Source organism: Oncorhynchus tshawytscha, linkage group LG26 (assembly GCF_018296145.1).
Source record: "Oncorhynchus tshawytscha isolate Ot180627B linkage group LG26, Otsh_v2.0, whole genome shotgun sequence".
NCBI classification, from domain to species: domain Eukaryota; kingdom Metazoa; phylum Chordata; class Actinopteri; order Salmoniformes; family Salmonidae; genus Oncorhynchus; species Oncorhynchus tshawytscha.
Window position 1 is genome coordinate 32,171,169 of NC_056454.1, and position 19,265 is coordinate 32,190,433.

The following is a 19,265-nucleotide window of genomic DNA, read 5'->3' on the forward strand; positions in this document are numbered from 1 at the left end:
CCAACTGTTGTCACCTTCTCACCATCTGCTTGGCGATGGTCTTGTAGCCCATTCCAGCCTTGTGTAGGTCTACAATCTTGTCCCTGACATCCTTGGAGAGCTCTTTGGTCTTGGCCATGGTGGAGAGTTTGGAATCTGATTGATTGATTGCTTCTGTGGACAGGTATCTTTTATACAGGTAACAAACTGAGATTAGGAGCACTCCCTTTAAGAGTGTGCTCCTAATCTCAGCTCGTTACCTGTATAAAAGACAACTGGGAGCCAGAAATCTATCTGATTGAGAGGGGGTCAAATACTTATTTCCCTCATTAAAATGCAAATGAATTTATAACATCTTTGACGTGCGTTTTCCTGGATTTTATTGTTGCTACCATTCAAATTATAGACGGATCATTTCTTTGTCAGTGGGCAAACGTATAAAATCAGCAGGGGATCAAATACTTTTTCCCTCACTGTACATAAGTATTATTAGTACATTTACATAAGTATTCAGACCCTTTAGTCAGTACTTTGTTGAAGCACCTTTGGCAGCGGTTACAGCCTCGATTCTTCTTGGGTAGGACACTACAAGCTTGGCACACCTGTATTTGGGGAGTTTCTTCCATTCGTCTCTGCAGATCCTCTCATGCTCTGTCAGGTTGGATGGGGAGCATTGCTGCAAAGCTATTTTCAGGTCTCTCCAGAGATGTTCAATCGGGTTCAAGTCTGGGCTCTGGCTGAGCCACTCAAGGACATCCAGAGACTTGTCCCGAAGCCACTCCTGCGTTGTCTTGGCTGTGTGCTTAGGGTCATTGTCTTGTTGGAAGGTGAACCTTCACCCCAGTCTGAGGTCCTTCATCTTTCCCTCCATCCTGACTAGTCTCACAGTCCCTGCCGCTGAAGAACGTCCCCACAGCATGATGCTGCCACCACCATGCTTCACCGTAGGGATGGTGCCAGGTTTCCTCCAGACGTGCCACTTGGCATTCAGGCCAAAGACTTCATCAGACCAGAGAATATTGTTTCTCATGGTTTGAGAGTCTTTAGGTGCCTTTTGGCAAACTCAAGCGGGCTGTCGTGTGCCTTTTACTGAGGAGTGGCTTCTGTCTGGCCACTCTACCATAAAGGCCTGATTGGTAGAGTGCTGCAGAGATGGTTGTCCTTCTGGAAGGTTCTCCCATCTCCACAGAGGAACTCTAGAGCTCTGTCAAAGCAACCATCGGGTTCTTGGTCACCTCCCTGACCAAGGCCCTTCTCCCCTGATTGCTCAGTTTCGCCAGGCGGAACCTTGGTGGTTCCAAACTTCTTCCATTTAAGAATGATGGAGGCCACTGTGTTCTTAGGGACCTGCAATGCTGCAGAAATGTTTTGGTACCGTTCTCCAGATCTGTGCCTCAACACAATCCTGTCTCAGAGCTCTACAGACAAATCCTTAGACCTCATATCTTGGTTTTTGCTCTGACATGCACTGTCAACTGTGGGACCTTATAGAGACAAGTGTGATCTTTTCCAAATCATGTCCAATCAATTGAATTTATCACAGGTGGACTCCAATCAAATTGTAGAAACATCTCAAGGATGATCAATGGAAACAGAATACACCTGAGCTCAATTTCTAGTCTCATAGCAAAGGGTCTGAATACTTATGTAAATAAGTATTTCTGTTTTCACTTTGTCATTATGGGCTATGGTGTGTAGATTGATGTGGAAAACATTGTATTTAATCCATTTTAGAATAAGGCTGTAACGTAACAAAATATTGAAAAAGTGAAGGGGTCTGAATACTTTCTGAATGCTCTGTACACCTTTCGCAGTGATTACAGCTGTGAGTCATTCTTTTAAACATCTTTTCTTTTCCTCCTGCTTTCATGACGTGTTTCCTGTAAGCTGACAGGAAAATGGCTTGGAAGTGCTTGATTAGATATTGTTTGTTGTTATACATTGATGATATGTTGTTGATTGAGAATTTTCCCAAGTTATGCTATTTTCTGATTAATCAAGTAATGGGGTCCATCAGGACACGCAACAGGGGGTGAAACTTTAGCTAAGACTTAGGCCTACACCAAAGTCTCCATTGAGATTTGTTTTTCAAAGCGCATCCACTCATTAGAACAAATCTTTATGAATGGAAAATAGAGTTGATTTACTGATTGATGAGCTGTTAACAAAATATGCGTTGGTTACAGACACGCTGTAGTGGTGTTGATTCTCCTGAATGTCCTAAATTGTTTGGCAAACTCATTTTGAATACAGACCAAATAGCACACTCAATCAATATTTCCTGTGTCACATGGACAAGTTAGAACCCACAAAATGTCTCATGTTGTGCACAACAGTGCATTTGTCAAGCAGGACTTCCTGGACTGTTCTTGCTTTTCACCCAAAACCCACATTTCTGTGTGTGTGTGTGTGTGTGTGTGTGTGTGTGTGTGTGTGTGTGTGCGCGTGCGTGCGTGCGGAATGTCTTCCATCAGAAGGATAGAGTTTTAGTGTTTGTTTCCAGCTCCAGAAAGAATGGCCCTCTGCTGCTCTGCAAATTACCTATATAATGCACCTATATAATGCACTAGTTTTTGACCAGGGACCATAGGGAATAGGGGGCCATTTGGGACGCATTCCCGATGTTGGTGATGTTTATCATAAGTTTCCTCCAGTTGGGCTGGGGAGAGAGTGTGCCTCAGCTTCACATAAGTTAAACAACCCAATCTTCTGTTGATTAAACCATCGCAGGGCTAGGCCGCCCGGCGCTCTGTGGTCCCCCTCCCCCTACGCACACACACACTCGCACACACACACATACACAAACACACACACCCTTTACCAGAAGTGAGTCGCTTTGCTTTGCATTGCACCATCCACACATAATTCCGGCAGAATAAAAGCCAGATTGTGATTTAATGACCATGTTTTGATGTTCAGCCAGCCCTTCTGACCAGCCTCTATCCCAAACATTTGCGGGACAGCTTGAAGTTGAGGCAGCAGTCTCCAAAACTTTCTGTGTGTGACGAAGTTGAGTGATATTTGGGATGCTGCGGGGTTCAAATCTCTCCTTTCAGGGGCACTGTTCTGTAGGTCACACAAACTCACAGACACAGGTTTGAGTCCAGAGGGTGAGATAAAGACAATGTGTGAGTCTATGCGTGTGTTTGAGTTCCTGTGTGTGCGTGTGTGTTTCCGCGTCATTCCAGGCTCCTCTGCTCCCCTGGCTCTCTCGGTCTGAGAGTAGAAAAGCAACACTGTGATGTGGCCTCTGACCTTTGTTACTGAGCTGTCAGAGATAGAGAGCAGAGAGAGGGAGAGAGAGAGCAGAGAGAGGGAGAGCAGTGAGAGGGGCAGGACCAGGAACTAGGGGGACTAGCAGGGACCAGGCAGGACTTGTCGTCTCAGTCTCAGAGCAGCACAGTGCAACGCAAGGAGAGGAGCAGCTGGAGACAGCCCAGCCTCATACAGAGCTCCCTGCTCCTATCCCCAACCCAGTCTGGACTCTCACTTTAAATGGAAGAGTATGTCACGATCAAGAGGAAGCTTCTCCACAGACCCGTCTTCAGGTAAGACAGAAAGAGCAACTGTCCATCCCAACGAAATTACAACTAGCTAAGTCTCTCTACCTACATGGCTGCTGCCCTTCCTGCTACTGCTGCGTCCCTTTGACAGAGCAATTACCCAAATGGAAAATACTACTACTAGGTCTTTCTACCTACCTGCCTGTTGCCTCACTTCCCTGTGGCCTCTCTTCCCTGCTCCTGTGTAGTGTGAAGGACAATATTAAACTACTAGCTTGCTCTCTCTATCCTGCATGGGCTTAAGGTAGCCTAGCAGTTAAATTCATTGGGTCAGTAACCAAAAGGTCGCTGGTTTAAATCCGCACACCGACTGTGTGAAAAATATGTTGATGTGCCTTAAAAAAAAACATATACAAATTGACATGTACACTCAGTATGTCAAACATTAGGAACATCCTAATATTGAGTTGCACCCCCCTTTTGGCCTCAGAACAGTCTCAATTCATTGGGGCATGGACTCTCCAAGGTGTCGAAAGCATTCCACAGGGATGCTGGCCCATGTTGACTCCAATGCTTCCCCACAGTTGTGTCAAGTTGGCTGGATGTCCTTTGGGTGGTGGACCATTCTTGATACATATGTGAAACGGTTGAGTAATGAAAAATCCAGCAGTGTTTCAGTTCTTGACACAAACCAATGCGCCTGGCACCTACTACCACACCCCGTTCAAAGGCACATCAAGATGTTGTCTTTCCCATTCACCCTCTGAATGACACACATACTTCTTTATTAACCGGTCTCCTCCCCTTCACCTACACTGATTGAAGTAGATTTAACCAGTGACATCAATAAAGGATCATAGCTTTCACCTGGATTCACCTGGTCAGTCAAGGTCATGGAAAGAGAAGGTGTTCTGAATGTATACTCAGTGTACATGTTAAGTATGTTGTGGTGTGTTGGCCGCGCCCACCAAATGACCACACCTGATCTTAATGAGTGCTAGTTTCCTTCAAAATGGGGTCTGTTTGAATAGACTAAAATGAACAGCTTTGTTTGAGTTAAAGAAAACATGGCATGCTAGCTCCATCCTGGTGGCACAGTGGGCTAATTCCATGGATAGACAACAGAAGATCATAGATTTGAATTTCACTGATGCCATGCCACAATAAAAAATGTATGTTTGCATGATTAATGCCTAAGCAAATTAATTTCCATCTCTGCTTGGAGTTCAAAACAGTTAACTCAAAATAAGCTAGCAGTGTTATTAAACATCTTATTGTAACATGTTCTCAGAACGTTCTTTAATTACCTTCAAATAACCTATAATTTCCATTCCTAGAACGTTAATAAAACCTCCAGGGAACCATAGTAAAACATTCTCAAACTCCCTTCAACCTAAAAATGTATGCTCGCAGAACAGGTGAAATGTTCACTTCTGTTCTCAGAAGGCCTAGTCAGGAAACCTATGGCTTTGTTTACAGAACCAATGGGAACATTCCCACAACTTCCAAGGAACCAAATGTGCTAGCTGGGTATGTTGCAGTAATTAGAGTCCTATATCATGGCTTGATCATTTCCAGAGCTCTCTTTCGCTGTTATCGCACACCCTCCAATATCTGTGCGTGTCTAGGCTTTGTGAGTGAGTGAGAGAAGGCTTTGTGTGTGCGTGTGTTTCAAAGGAGTAGGAAATAGAGTAAACAAACTACTCCTGTCTGTTTTCTGTTGTGGTTATATGGTCATTAGAAGCAGAACATTGTGGCATGGTTCATTGGCAGGGACCGTTGTTACAGGCAGGTTGCTAATGGCTATTTACCATGTAAAACAGGAAGGAGGGATGGCTGGTAAAGAGATGCAGCTGTGCAACAGGTCCCTGCAGCAACATCACACCAAATATTCAATGTTTGTCCAGGTCCCCAGGACGTCGGGAAATGCCTTCAATACTGTCCACTATGGGCAACCTGAGCACATATTATCATCTTGTTGGCTCACAGCTTGCTATGGTGTAGTGGATGGGGATAGAGGAAGGGTTTAAACCGCGCACCTCGGCTGAAAGGATAGCAGGTTCAATCCCAGTGCTAGATACTCGTTTAAATTGGTTCTGTTTGAACCTTCAACCGTCAAGTTGTTTATGGTTAACCCTTACCCAGGGGTGTAGTACTGCCGGACTGCAGAACAGCGGAGCTCCCTCACTTTTTTCAATTTTGGAATACACAGAGCTGGTAATGTATTCTGTATTCTGATAAATTCTAAATAAATTCTATTTCATTACCACAAAAATTCCATGAAAAACGATAGAATGACAAACCAAATAAATATGTATCGTAGCCTAGAGGTGTAAATGGTGGTTTCTTCCCCCTTTTCTCTGGATTTGTGGTCAATCCCTGGTGAATTGATTTGATAGCATGTTTAATCTATGCAAATTCATTTTATGAATTGATAGTTCACCTCTCTGTTTTCTTTTATTCTGTAATAGGGTGTATTGTAGACGTGTTCAAGCTAACCAAATCAAAGTGTATTTATGATACAGTGTGTAAGCTCCAAAATACAGTAAAATACCTACAGGCAAAAAAGCTCTCATCTCAAACAGTGCAATTATATATGTATTAATTTACATTAGGTTATAGCCTACAAATAACTATACCACGTAGTCGTAGGCCTGTTAGGCTGTAGGCCTACTGCTAATTATTGTTGTTTGTTCCTGAACTGGCCAAATGGCAGAGCTATCCTTCAGCTATCCTTCAGCACCAGAAGTTTGTTCAACTTCTTCACCATCATTGTGCGATCCTAGCGCTGTCCTTTCAGCCCCACGAAGTACGCTCCAATCGCTTAAAATGACATCTCATCAAGATCTGTTGCCTACCCCTAATATTCATACTCATCCCTTATTATTATTACAAATATAATATTATCACTTCTCACAATGGTGCTCGTTAAGTAAAGTTAGATCAAAGCTGAATCAATGGATTAATTTCCATTTTACACAACAGAAGCGAATATAATACATAGCATAGTATGCCTTTAACGTTACTGTTACACCAGGAACACCTCCTCATTTCTAATGAGGTTTTAGGATGAAGCTGAATACTCCCAAAACAATTATCAGGCACCCAACCTCAATAGAGTTGAAAGCAAACAGATTGAAACAAAATATAAGGCTAATAGTTTGTTAACACCATTTGCTCTAATTCGCTCACAAAACAGTAATTCAAGAGATCAATCAAATGATTGGTATGGAGATTCAGGCTGGACGTTTCACTGGTAAAACGTGACAAATTATCATTCACGACTGACAATGATGATGGCTTATTTTGAAATTAGGTAGCCTATGCCTAACCTGGTGTTTGAGGGTATTAAAAATATAACATTTTGTTTCGACAATATGTGTGGGCATAGGCAGAAGTTACAATTGGACGATGCATTGTATGCATATTCTATAATGATAGACAATTCAATTGGCTACATCTGTCTGTACACACTTTGATTGAAGAAATGATGATATCAGTAGCTAGGTTTCTATTCTATCGAATTGTCTATTGGCATTTACACGGAACAAAGATATAAGTGCAACATGCAATAAGTTACAGTTCATATAAGGAAATCCATCTATTGAAATCTATTCATTAGGCCCTAATCTATGGATTTCACATGCCTGGAAATACAGTTGGTCATAGATACTTTAAATAAATGGTAGGGACAAAATGAGTCAGTATCTATCTTGTGTGGCCACCATTTGCCTGATGTAGCTACCGTGACACATCTCCTTCACATAGATTTGATTAGACTGTTGATTGTGGCCTGTGGAATGTTGTCCCACTCCTATTCAAGGGCTGTGCGAAGTTGTTGGATATTGGAGGGAACTGGAACACGCTGTCATACATGTCGATTCAGAGCATCCCAAACATGCTCAACGGGTGACATGTCTGGTGAGTATGCAGGCCATGGAAGAACTGGGACATTTTCAGCTTCCAGGAATTGTATACAGATCCTTGCTTCATGGAGTCATGCATTATCATGCTGAAACATGAGGTGATGACAATGGGCCTCAGTATCTTGTCATGGTATCTCTGTGCATTCAAATTGCCATCGATAAAATGCAATTGTGTTCGTTGTCTGTAGATTATGCCTGCCCATACCATAACCCCACTGCCGCCATAGGGCATTCTGTTCACAGTGTTGACATCAGCAAACCGCTCTCCCACACAACATCATACACACTGTCTGCCTTCTGCCCGGTACAGTTGAAACCGGGATACATCTGTGAAGAGCCCCCCTCTCCAGCGTGCCAGTGGCCATCGAAGGTGAACATTTGACCACTGAAGTCGGTTACGATGCCGAACTGCAGTCACTTAAAAAGTTTGACAGTTTGTTCAGAAATTCTTTGGTTGTGAAAACCCACAGTTTCATCAGCTGTCCGGGTGGCAGGTCTCAGATGATTCCGCAGCTGAAGAAGCTGGATGTGGAAGTCCCGGGCTGGTGTGGTTACATGTGGTCTGCGGTTGTGAGGCCGGTTGGACGTACTGCCAAATTTTCTATAATGAAATTGGAGGTGGCTTCTGGTAGATAAATTAACATTCAATTCTCTAGCAACAGCTCTGGTGGACAGTCCTGCAGTCAGCATTCAATTTGCACGCCCCCTCAAAACTTGAGTCATCTGTGGAACTGTTTTGCATGACAAAACTGCACATTTTAGAGTGGCCTTTTATTGTCCCCAGCACAAGGCGCACCTGTTTAATGATCATGCTGTTTAATCAGCTTCTTGATATGCCACAACTGTCTGTTGTTTTTATTATCTTGGCGAAGGAGAAATGCTCATTAACAAACATGTACAAAGAAATATGCTTTTTGTGCATATGGAAAGTTTCTGGGATCTTTTATTTCAGCTCATGAAACATGGGACCAACACTTTACATGTTGCATTCATATTTTTGTTCAGTGTATAAAATTGTACCTGCAATCAGCCCAGTCATGACTGTTTTTGTAACGGTTCTCTTTTGGTGAAGGAGAGTCGGACCAAAATGCGGCGTGTAGATTGCGATCCATGTTTAATCAACAAACGTAAAACACAAATCAATACAAAAACTACAAAAAACAACAAACGTGGAAACGTAACGAAAACCTAAACAGCCCTATCTGGTGAAAACACAGAGACAGGAACAACGACACATAGGACAATCACCCACGACAAACTCAAAGAATATGGCTGCCTAAATATGGTTCCCAATCAGAGACAATGATAAACACCTGCCTCTGATTGAGAACCACTCCAGACAGCCATAGACTTTGCTAGATAACCCCACTAGCTACAATCCCAATACATACACACCAAAACCCCAAGACAAAACACACCACAATATAAAAACCCCATGCCACACCCTGGCCTGACCCAATACATGAAGAAAAACACAAAATACTTAGACCAGGGCGTGACAGAACCCCCCCCCTAAGGTGCGGACTCCCGAACGCACCTCAAAACAATAGGGAGGGTCCGGGTGGGCGTCTGTCCATGGTGGCGGCTCTGGCGCGGGACGTGGAACCCACTCAGTCAATGTCTTAGTCCCCTCTCCTCGCGTCCCTGGATAGTCCACCCTCGCCGCCGACCATGGCCTAGTAGTCCTCACCCAGAAACCCACTGGACTGAGGAGCAGATCGGGACTGAAGGACAGCTCGGGACTGAGGGGAAGCTCGGGACTGAGGGAAAGCTCAGGACTGAGGGAAAGCTCGGGAGTGAGAGAAAGCTCGGGAGTGAGAGAAAGCTCGGGAGTGAGAGGAAGCTCGGGAGTGAGAGGAAGCTCGGGAGTGAGAGGAAGCTCGGGAGTGAGAGGAAGCTCGGGAGTGAGAGGAAGCTCGGGAGTGAGAGGAAGCTCGGGAGTGAGAGGAAGCTCGGGAGTGAGAGGAAGCTCGGGAGTGAGAGGAAGCTCGGGAGTGAGAGGAAGCTCAGGCAGGTAGGTAGATCTACCAGATCCTGGCTGGCTGGTGGTTTCAGCAGATCCCGGCCGACTGGCGGATCCTGGCCGACTGGCGGATCCTGGCCGACTGGCGGATCCTGGCTGATCCCGGCTGACTGGCGGATCTGGAAGAGTCTGGTTGAATGGCAGATCTGGAAGAGTCTGGCTGACTGGCAGATCTGGAAGAGTCTGGCTGACTGGCAGATCTGGAAGAGTCTGGCAGATCTGGAAGAGTCTGGCTGACTGGCGGATCTGGAAGAGTCTGGCTGACTGGCGGATCTGGAGGAGTCTGGCTGACTGGCGGATCTGGAGGAGTCTGGCTGACTGGCGGATCTGGAAGAGTCTGGCTGACTGGCGGATCTGGAAGAGTCTGGCCGACTGGCGGATCCTGGCAGACTGAAAGATCTGGCTGCTCCATGCTGACTGGCGGCTCTGGCTGCTCCATGTAGGCTGACAGCTCTGGCGGCTTCTTACAGACTGGCAGCTCTGGCGGCTCCGTGCAGACTGGCAGCTCCTTGCAGACTGGCAGCTCCTTACAGACTGGCAGCTCCTTACAGACTGGCAGCTCCTTGCAGACTGGCAGCTCCGTGCAGACTGGCAGCTCCGTGCAGACTGGCAGCTCCTTGCAGACTGGCAGCTCCTTGCAGACTGACAGCTCTGGCTGCTCCATGCAGACTGACAGCTCTGGCTGCTCCATGCAGACTGACAGCTCTGGCTGCTCCATGCAGGCTGGCAGCTCTGGCTGCTCCATGCAGACTGACAGCTCTGGCTGCTCCATGCCGGCTGGCAGCTCTGGCTGCTCCATGCTGGCTGGCAGCTCTGGCTTCTCAATGCAGGCTGGCAGCTCTGGCTGCGCTGAACAGGCGGGAGACTCCGGCAGCGCAGGAGAGGAGAAAGGCTCTGGCTGCGCTGAACAGGCGGGAGACTCCAGCAGCGCTGTAGAGGAGAAAGGCTCTGGCTGCGCTGAACAGGCGGGAGACTCCAGCAGCGCTGTAGAGGAGAAAGGCTCCGGCAGCGCTGAACAGACGGGAGACTCCGGCAGCGCAGGAGAGGAGAAAGGCTCCGGCAGCGCTGGAGAGGCGAGGCGCACTGTAGGCCTGATGCGTGGTGCTGGTACTGGTGGTACTGAACCGAGAACACGCACAGGAAGCCTGGTGCGGGGAGCTGCTACCGGAGGGCTGGAGTGTGGAGGTGGCACAGGATGGTCTAGACCGTGAAGGCGTACTGGAGATCTTGAGAGCAGTGCTGGCACAGGACGTGCAAGGCTAGGGATGTGCACAGGAGGCCTGGTGCGTGAGGCTGGCACCAACTTCACCAGCCGACTAACACGCACCTCAGGATGAGTATGGAGCGCTAACGAAGGTGCCATCAAATCCCCGACATGTTCCGTCGAGCGAATTCCATGCAAAAAGCACCAACACAGCAACTCCCTCATTTCTCTCTCCTCCAATTTCCCCATTAACTCCTTCACATACTCTGTTTCGCTCACCTCCAACACCGGCTCTGGTTCTGGTCTCCTCCTTGGCTCCTCACGATAAACAGGGAGAGTTGGCTCAGGTCTGACTCCTGACTCTGCCACACTCTCCCTGAGCCCCCCAATACATTTTTGGGGCTGACTCTCAGGCTTCCTTCCGAGTCGCCGTGCTGCCTCCTCATACCGGCGCCTCTCCGCTTTCGCCGCCTCCAGTTCTTCTTTGGGGCGGCGATATTCTCCAGGCTGAGCCCAGGGTCCTTCTCCGTTTAGGATTTCCTCCCATGTCCAGAAATCCTTATAGCGCATCTCCTCTTTGGGCTGCTCCTGCCTGTTGACACGCTGCTTGGTCCGTTGGTGGTGGGTGATTCTGTTACGGTTCTCTAGGTGTGAAGGAGAGTCGGACCAAAATGCGGCGTGTAGATTGCGATCCATGTTTAATCAACAAACGTAAAACACGAATCAATACAAAAACTACAAAAAACAACAAACGTGGAAACGTAACGAAAACCGAAACAGCCCTATCTGGTGAAAACACAGAGACAGGAACAACAACACATAGGACAATCACCCACGACAAACTCAAAGAATATGGCTGCCTAAATATGGTTCCCAATCAGAGACAACGATAAACACCTGCCTCTGATTGAGAACCACTCCAGACAGCCATAGACTTTGCTAGATAACCCCACTAGCTACAATCCCAATACATACACACCAAAACCCCAAGACAAAACACACCACAATACAAAAACCCCATGCCACACCCTGGCCTGACCCAATACATGAAGAAAAACACAAAATACTTAGACCAGGGCGTGACAGTTTTCATGTGTCAGGTAATTCATCCGCATGAAAAGGTTCGATGGAAACGTGGTTATTTACATTTTGATTTCATGCTCCCTCACCTAAAAAAATATAACTACACCACTGCCCCTACTACCTATTCACACCCCTTGACTTTTTCCATATTTTGTTGTGTTACAGCCTGAATTTAACATGGATAATATTGAAATGGTGTGTCACTGGCCTAAACACAATACCCCATATTGTCAAAGTGGAATTATGTTTTTTGAAATGTTTACAAATTAATGTTTACAAATGAATAAAAATGAAAAGCTTTCAGTCACCAAGTATTTGTTATGGCAAGCCTAAATATGTTCAGGAGTAAAAAATTGCTTAACAAGTCACATAATAAGTTGCATGGACTCACTCTGTGTGTAATAATAGTGTTTAACATGATTTTTGAATGACTACCTCATCTCTGTACCCCACACATACAATGATCTGTAAGGTACAATGGCGACCCCTCATTCAGGGAAGGTGGGGCCACCTGTTTTGAGCCCCACCTTTTTAGCAAAAAAATAAACAATTAACAGTGTGTCACATATCAGTTTGCAAACACTGTAAAAAAATAAATAAAACACTGTTGAGTTAATAAAGCCAGATACAAACTTGGTCTCTTTTTTGCTTTCTTGAGTAACGCAGCTCCAAAATGTAGGTGTTTCAGCCTAGCTCATTGCTTTCTGTGGTGGTGGGTCAGCCAGTGTAAAATACAGAGCGTAGGGGTTGGTAATGTTCTCCAGTTGCACCGGATTGGGTAATGTTCTCTAGTTGCGCCGTGATTGGCTCAGTGTTCTGTCACTCATGGGACACTCATGGACACTACGTCACCGCCAAATCTAAGGGTAGAGCTCAAATTCAAGGCCCTTGGGTGCTGCCAAGGGCTGCGTTTCAAACTCATAAAAGACGCACCCTAGTCCACTTACCCTGCCTTATGCCCTCGTCAGACGTCATGATACGTCATCAGAAGTGTCCACTTCATTTCAGGGCTGAGGGGATAGTATGTTTCTGTTAAGTGTTTGGAATGCAGCCATAGTTACATTAGTAGTGCCCATCCAAGAAGGCTTAACATCAAGTCATGTTATATCTACAGTAGCTGTGATTGGACTGATCATGTCAACATAATACTTTCGAAATCTAAGCTAGCAAGCTAGCAGTCATCATCATGAATCAAGTCGACAATCTACTGACAAATGCTTATTAATAGTTGTCATATGAAGAGAAATAATGACGATAAATTATAAAGAAAATGTAGTGGTGCTCATCGGTCATTGGACATAAACATCACACAACAATTTGGAAATCGCAAATTCAACAATGAGTGGTTTGGAAGGAACCAGTGGCTAACTGCAGGCATTGCAAAGCAATCACTTGCCTTCTATTCAGTGGACTGGGTGTGTGGTCCCAAGTCTAGGTTTGAGGGTCTCTTTTCCAAGCTTAAAAGGATAAACATCTACATTGGCCATTCTGTCATTCCGGCATGACTTCTGACGCTCTCAAAACAACTGTAAACTCAGTAAAAAACAAGCTCCGACTGCGAAAATACATTTTGAATAGTCATCCAACTCGGAGTATCAAGTCGGGGACTTGGGCCTCTTTCTAGAGCTCCGACCTGAATATCACCAATGTCATCATGATTCGACCTTGTTTTTTTCTGAGTTCCCAGTTGTCTTGAAAGCACCATAAATGCAGAGAATGCCAGACTTTGATGACAAAAAGTGAGCACAGCACAACAAGGTGAGGCCAAAAATGTATTGTATGCTGCTGCATAAATTGCCAGGGAGATATGTATACTGTAGCTCAGAAAGTAATACTAAGTGTATGTTGTGAAGTAAGCTGTTAGTAGCCCATGTGCCTCACCCTAATAATTTGGTCCCTTTTTCACTCTTAATTTTGCCTACTATTCTGACGTGGTGCTGCACATGTAGACTATATCCTGTTTTAGAGAAACTCAATTAGTATTTCGTAGTATTGCCTTAAACAATTTAAACTTTGGTCAAACATTTTGGGTAGCCTTCCACAAGCTTCCCACAATAAGTTGGGTGAATTTTGGCCCATTCCTCCTGACAGAGCTGGTGTAACTGAGTCAGGTTTGTAGGCCTCCTTGCTCGCACATGCTTTTTCAGTTCTGCCCACAAAATATCTATAGGATTGAGGTCAGGGCTTTGTGATGGCCACTCCATACCTTGACTTTGTTGTCCTTAAGCCATTTCGCCACAACTTTGGAAGTACGCTTGGGGTCATTGTCCGTTTGGAAGACCCATTTGCGACCAAGCTTTAACTTCCTGACTGATGTCTTGAGATGTTGCTTCAATATATCCACATAATTTCCGTACCTCATGATGCCATCTATTTTGTGTAGTGCACCAGTCCCTCCTGCAGCAAAGCACCCCCACAACATGATGCTGGCACCCCTGTGCTTCACGGTTGGGGTGGTGTTCTTCGGCTTGTAAGCCTCCCCCTTTTTCCTTCAAACATAACGATGGTCATTATGGCCAAACAGTTCTATTTTTGTTTCGTCAGACCAGAGGACATTTCTCCAAAAAGTATGATCTTTGTGCCCATGTGCAGTTGCAAACCGTAGTCTGGCTTATTAAAGGAGCAGTGGCTCCTTCCTTGCTGAGCGGCCTTTAAGGTTATGTCGATATAGGACTCGTTTTACTGTGGATATAGATACTTTTGTACCTGTTTCCTCCAGCATCTTCACGAGGTCCTTTGCTGTTGTTCTGGGATTGATTTGCACTTTTCACACCAAAGTACATTCATCTCTAGGAGACTTCCTGAGCGGTATGACTGCTGCATGGTCCCATGGTGTTTATACTTGCATACTATTATTTGTACAGATGAACGTGGTACCTTCAGGCATTTGTAAATTGCTCCCAAGGATGAACCAGACTTGTGGAGGTCTACAATTGTTTTTCTGAGGTCTTGGCTGATTTCTTTCGATTTTCCCATGATGTCAAGCAAAGCGGCACTGAGTTTGAAGGTAGGCCTTGAAATACATCTACAGGTACACCTCCAATTGACTCAAATGATGTCAATTAGCCTATCAGAAGCTTCTTAATCCATGACATAATTTTCTGGAATTTTCCAAGCTGTCAACTTAGTGTATGTAAACTTCTGACCCATTGGAATTGTGATGCAGTGAATTATAAGTGAAATAATCTGTCTGTAAACAATTGTTGGAAAAATGACTTGTGTCATGCACAAAGTCTGACTGCAACTGTACACTTTCGATGTTGTATCAATACACACAGTCACTACAAACACACAGCCTTCCTTCCTAACTCAGTTGCCAGGGAGGAAGGAAACCGCTCTGGGATTTCACCATGAAGTCAATGATGACTTTAAAACAGTTACAGAGTTTAATGGCTGTGATAGGAGAAATCTGAGGATAGATCAACAACATTGTAGTTACTCCAAAATACTAACCTAATTGGCAGAGTGCAAATAAGGAAGCCTATACAGTATACATGTATTCCAAAATATGCACCCTGTTTGCAACAAGGCACTAAAGTAATACTGCAAAAAATGTGTCAAAGCAATTCTTTTTTTTCCCCAAATGCAAAGTGTTATGTTTGGGGCAAATCCAACTCAACGCATTACTGAGTACCACTCTCCACATTTCCAAGGATAGTGGTGGCTGCATCATGTCATGGGTATGCTTGAATTTTTCAAATGGAATTGAGATAATCACACAAAATCCTAGAGGAAACCCTGATTATCTGCTTTCCACCAGACACTGGGAGATGAATTCCACAGGACAATAACATAAAACACAAGGCCAAATCTACACTGGAGTTGATTACTAAGAAGACAGTGAATGTTCCTGATTGGCCGAGTTAGAGTTTTGACTTAAAATTTTGTCAAGACACAGATCTGGGGAAGGGTAGCAAAACATTTCTGCAACATTGAAAGTCCCCACGAACACAGTGGCCTCCATCATTCTTAAATGGAAGAAGTTTGGAACCACCTCTGCCTAGGGGTTGCCCCCCGGCCAAACTGAGCAATCGGGGGAGAAGGGCCTTGGTCAGGGAAGTGACCAAGAACCCGATGGTCACTTTGACACAGCTCCTCTGTGGAGATGGGAAGTCAAGACAGAAGCCAACTTCAGTAAATTACTGTATGTCTGAAGTTAGCCAAAAGACACCTAAAGACTCAGACCATGACAAACAAGATTCTCTGGTCTGATGAAACCAAGATTGAACTATTTGGCCTGCATGCAAAGCGTCACATCTGGAGGAAACCTGGCACCATCTCTACTGTGAAACATAGTGGTGGCAGCATCATGCTGTGGGGATGTTTTTCTGCTGCAGGGACTGGGAGACTAGTCAGGATGGAGGGAAAGATGAATGGAGCAAAGTACAGAGAGATTCTTGATGAAAATCTGCTCAGGACCTCAGACTAGGGCGAAGGTTCACCTTCCAACAGAACAACAACCCTAAGCACACAACCAAGACAACACATGACTGGCTTTGGGACAAGTCTCTGAATGTCCTTGAGTGGCCCAGCCAGAGTCTGGACTTGAACCCGATCAAACATCTCTGAAGAGACCTGAAAATAGCTGTGCAGTGATGCTCCCCATCCAACCTGACAGAACTTGAGAGGATCTGCAGAGAAGAATGGGAGAAACTCCCCAAATACAGGTGTGCCAAACTTGTAGAGTAATACCCAGGAAGACTTGAGGCTGTAATCGATGCCAAAGGTGCTTCAGCAAAGTACTGAGTAAAGGGTCTGAATACTTATGTAAATGTGATATATCTGTATTTATTTTTCAATACATTTGCAAATGTTTCTAAAACATTTTTTCACTTTGTCATTATGGGGTATTGTGTGTAGATGGGTGAGACAAAAAATATATTTAATCAATTTTGAATTGAGGCTGTAACACGACAAAATGTGCAATAAGTCAAGGAGTTTGAATACTTTCTGATGGCACTGTATGTTTACCCCCCCCCCCCTCTGACAAACGTTGAATATTTCATTGAGACTGAGATCTTGTTGCTCTATGTGCTCTGCTCTCCCAGTCAGTCCAGGCACATCAATATTTAGAAGCTACTTGACTTCATAATCTGCTGTTTGAAAGATGTTTCAAAGCACTTGTTTCTCAGGGGTAGGAAGTGTTCTTATGTTGTTCAGAATGAATCTGCACTGAGTCTGACAGAATTTCCCAAGTCCATCTACTTTACGTCAGAAGGTTCAAAGTCCTTGACTTTTTCCACGTTTTGTTGTGTCACAGACATCATTTGAAATTGGTTAACTTGAGATTTTGTGTCACAGGCCTACACACAATACCACATAATGTTGAAGAGGAATTATGTTTTTATGAATTTTTACTAATTAATAAACATTTAAAACTGAAATGTCTTGAATCAATAAGTATTCAACGCCTTTGTTATGGCAAGCTTAAATAAGTTCAGGAGTAAAACATTTCTTGAAAATGGCTGTCTAGCAATCAACAACCAACTTGACAGAGCTTGAAGAACTTGAAAAATAATAATGTGCAAATATTGTACAATCCAGGTGTGCAAAGCTCTCAGAGACTTACCCAGAACGAGTCACAGCTGTAATTGCTTCCAAAGTTGATTCTAACATGTATTGACTCAGGGGGTTGAGAACAGCTTCCTAATATTGAGTTGCACCCCCGTTTGCCCTCAGAACAGCCTCAATTCATCGGGGCATGGACTCTACTACAAGGTGTCGAAAGTGTTCCATAGGGATGCTGGCCCATGTTGACTCCAATTCTCTCCCACAGTTGTGTCAAGTTGGCTGAATGTCCTTTGGATGGTGGAACCTTTTGAGCGTGAAAAACCAAACAGTGTTGTAGTTCAAAGGCACTTCAAAGGCACTTCAATCTTCACTTCTCAATGGCACACATACACAACACATGTCTCAATGCTTTAAAATCTTTCTTTAGCCTGTTTCCTCCCCTTCTTCTAAACTGATTGAAGTGGATTTAACAAGTGACATCAATAAGGGATCATAGCTTTCACCTGGATTCACCTGGTCAGTTTATGTAATGGAAAGAGCAGGTGTTCCTATACACTCAGTGTGTATAGACAGTATGGACAGTTTATGAATATAAAAGTTGTGTACAGCAGTAGTTATATAGGATGAGCCATGACTAGAATACAGTATATATATATATACACACACACACACATACTCAACAGCATTGACCCTTCGCGACTGCATCCTGGTACTAAAGGGGTGTTGAGTTCAGAGCTACAGAGAACAGTACAGGAGACTAATCACCAAGGTATATTAGGTTGACCAAGGTCATATTAAACTATTTTCTTTCAATTCAATAAATGATACCAAGGAAAAACAATAAACTATTTTTCTAGGCAGATCTTCTAAACACCCTTTCTAGCAACTGTAAAACAACATGAATAATTGTAAGTTTGTCACGAGTTCCTTCATTTAGCCAGGGACCGAGCAGAGACTGGTATAATTATTTTAGACAAAGAGTGAATAGTTTCCCCTCTATGGTTAGAAACGTTTAGGCTCCACTTTTCATGGTTTATTTCTGTACTAAAACTAGCATGCATGAAGCACATGTTGCTCGGCTATTATATAACAGAAAGCAGCTGACTGGTTGTCGTCAGGCCCTTTACATAACTAGGCAAGTCAGTTAAGAACAAATTCTTATTTACAATGATGGCCTACCCCAGCCAAACCGGACAACACTGGGCCAATTGTGTGTCGCCCTATGGGACCAATCACGGCTGGATGTGATACAGCCTGGGTTCAAACCAGGGACTGTAGTGATGCCTCTTGCTGAGATGCAGTGCTTTAGACCGCTGCGCCACTCGGGTTTGAAGCAAAGCACCAAAGTATATTGGGTATTTATTTTTATCAAGTAATAACTGCAACTTCTGACCTTGTACTTCTATTGCCAACTGTAATTTCTTCCGCTTCTCAGCAGTTTTCTGTATGATTTGTTTGGTGTAGCTCCTGGACTCTTGGAAAGCTGATCTGTATGGTTTGTTAGGTGTAGCTCCTGGACTCTTGGAAAGCTGATCTGTATGGTTTGTTTGGTGTAGCTCCTGGACTCTTGGAAAGCTGATCTGTATGGTTTGTTTGGTGTAGCTCCTGGACTCTTGGAAAGCTGATCTGTATGGTTTGTTTGGTGTAGCTCCTGGACTCTTGGAAAGCTGATCTGTATGGTTTGTTTGGTGTAGCTCCTGGACTCTTGGAAAGCTGATCTGTATGGTTTGTTTGGTGTAGATCCTGGACTCTTGGAAAGCTGATCTGTATGGTTTGTTTGGTGTAGCTCCTGGACTCTTGGAAAGCTGATCTGTATGGTTTGTTTGGTGTAGCTCCTGGACTCTTGGAAAGCTGATCTGTATGGTTTGTTTGGTGTAGCTCCTGGACTCTTGGAAAGCTGATCTGTATGGTTTGTTTGGTGTAGCTCCTGGACTCTTGGAAAGCTGATCTGTATGGTTTGTTTGGTGTAGCTCCTGGACTCTTGGAAAGCTGATCTGTATGGTTTGTTTGGTGTAGCTCCTGGACTCTTGGAAAGC

General features: G+C 44.6%; 1 protein-coding gene across 3 annotated transcripts in view; it reads left to right on the forward strand.

Annotated features, from left to right (window-relative positions):
- Positions 1–19,265, forward strand: part of LOC112224849 (calcium/calmodulin-dependent 3',5'-cyclic nucleotide phosphodiesterase 1A) — an 82,487-nt gene that overhangs the window by 24,149 nt on the left and 39,073 nt on the right. The window contains exon 1 of one of the 3 annotated variants that reach the window (XM_042306489.1): positions 3,341–3,527. The exons of the other annotated variants lie outside the window; for them this stretch is intronic. Coding sequence (XP_042162423.1) covers positions 3,475–3,527 — 53 coding nt within the window. The 5' untranslated portion in view covers positions 3,341–3,474. Of the gene's footprint in view, positions 1–3,340; positions 3,528–19,265 lie in introns of those variants that run through there. 3 annotated transcript variants of the gene reach the window in all.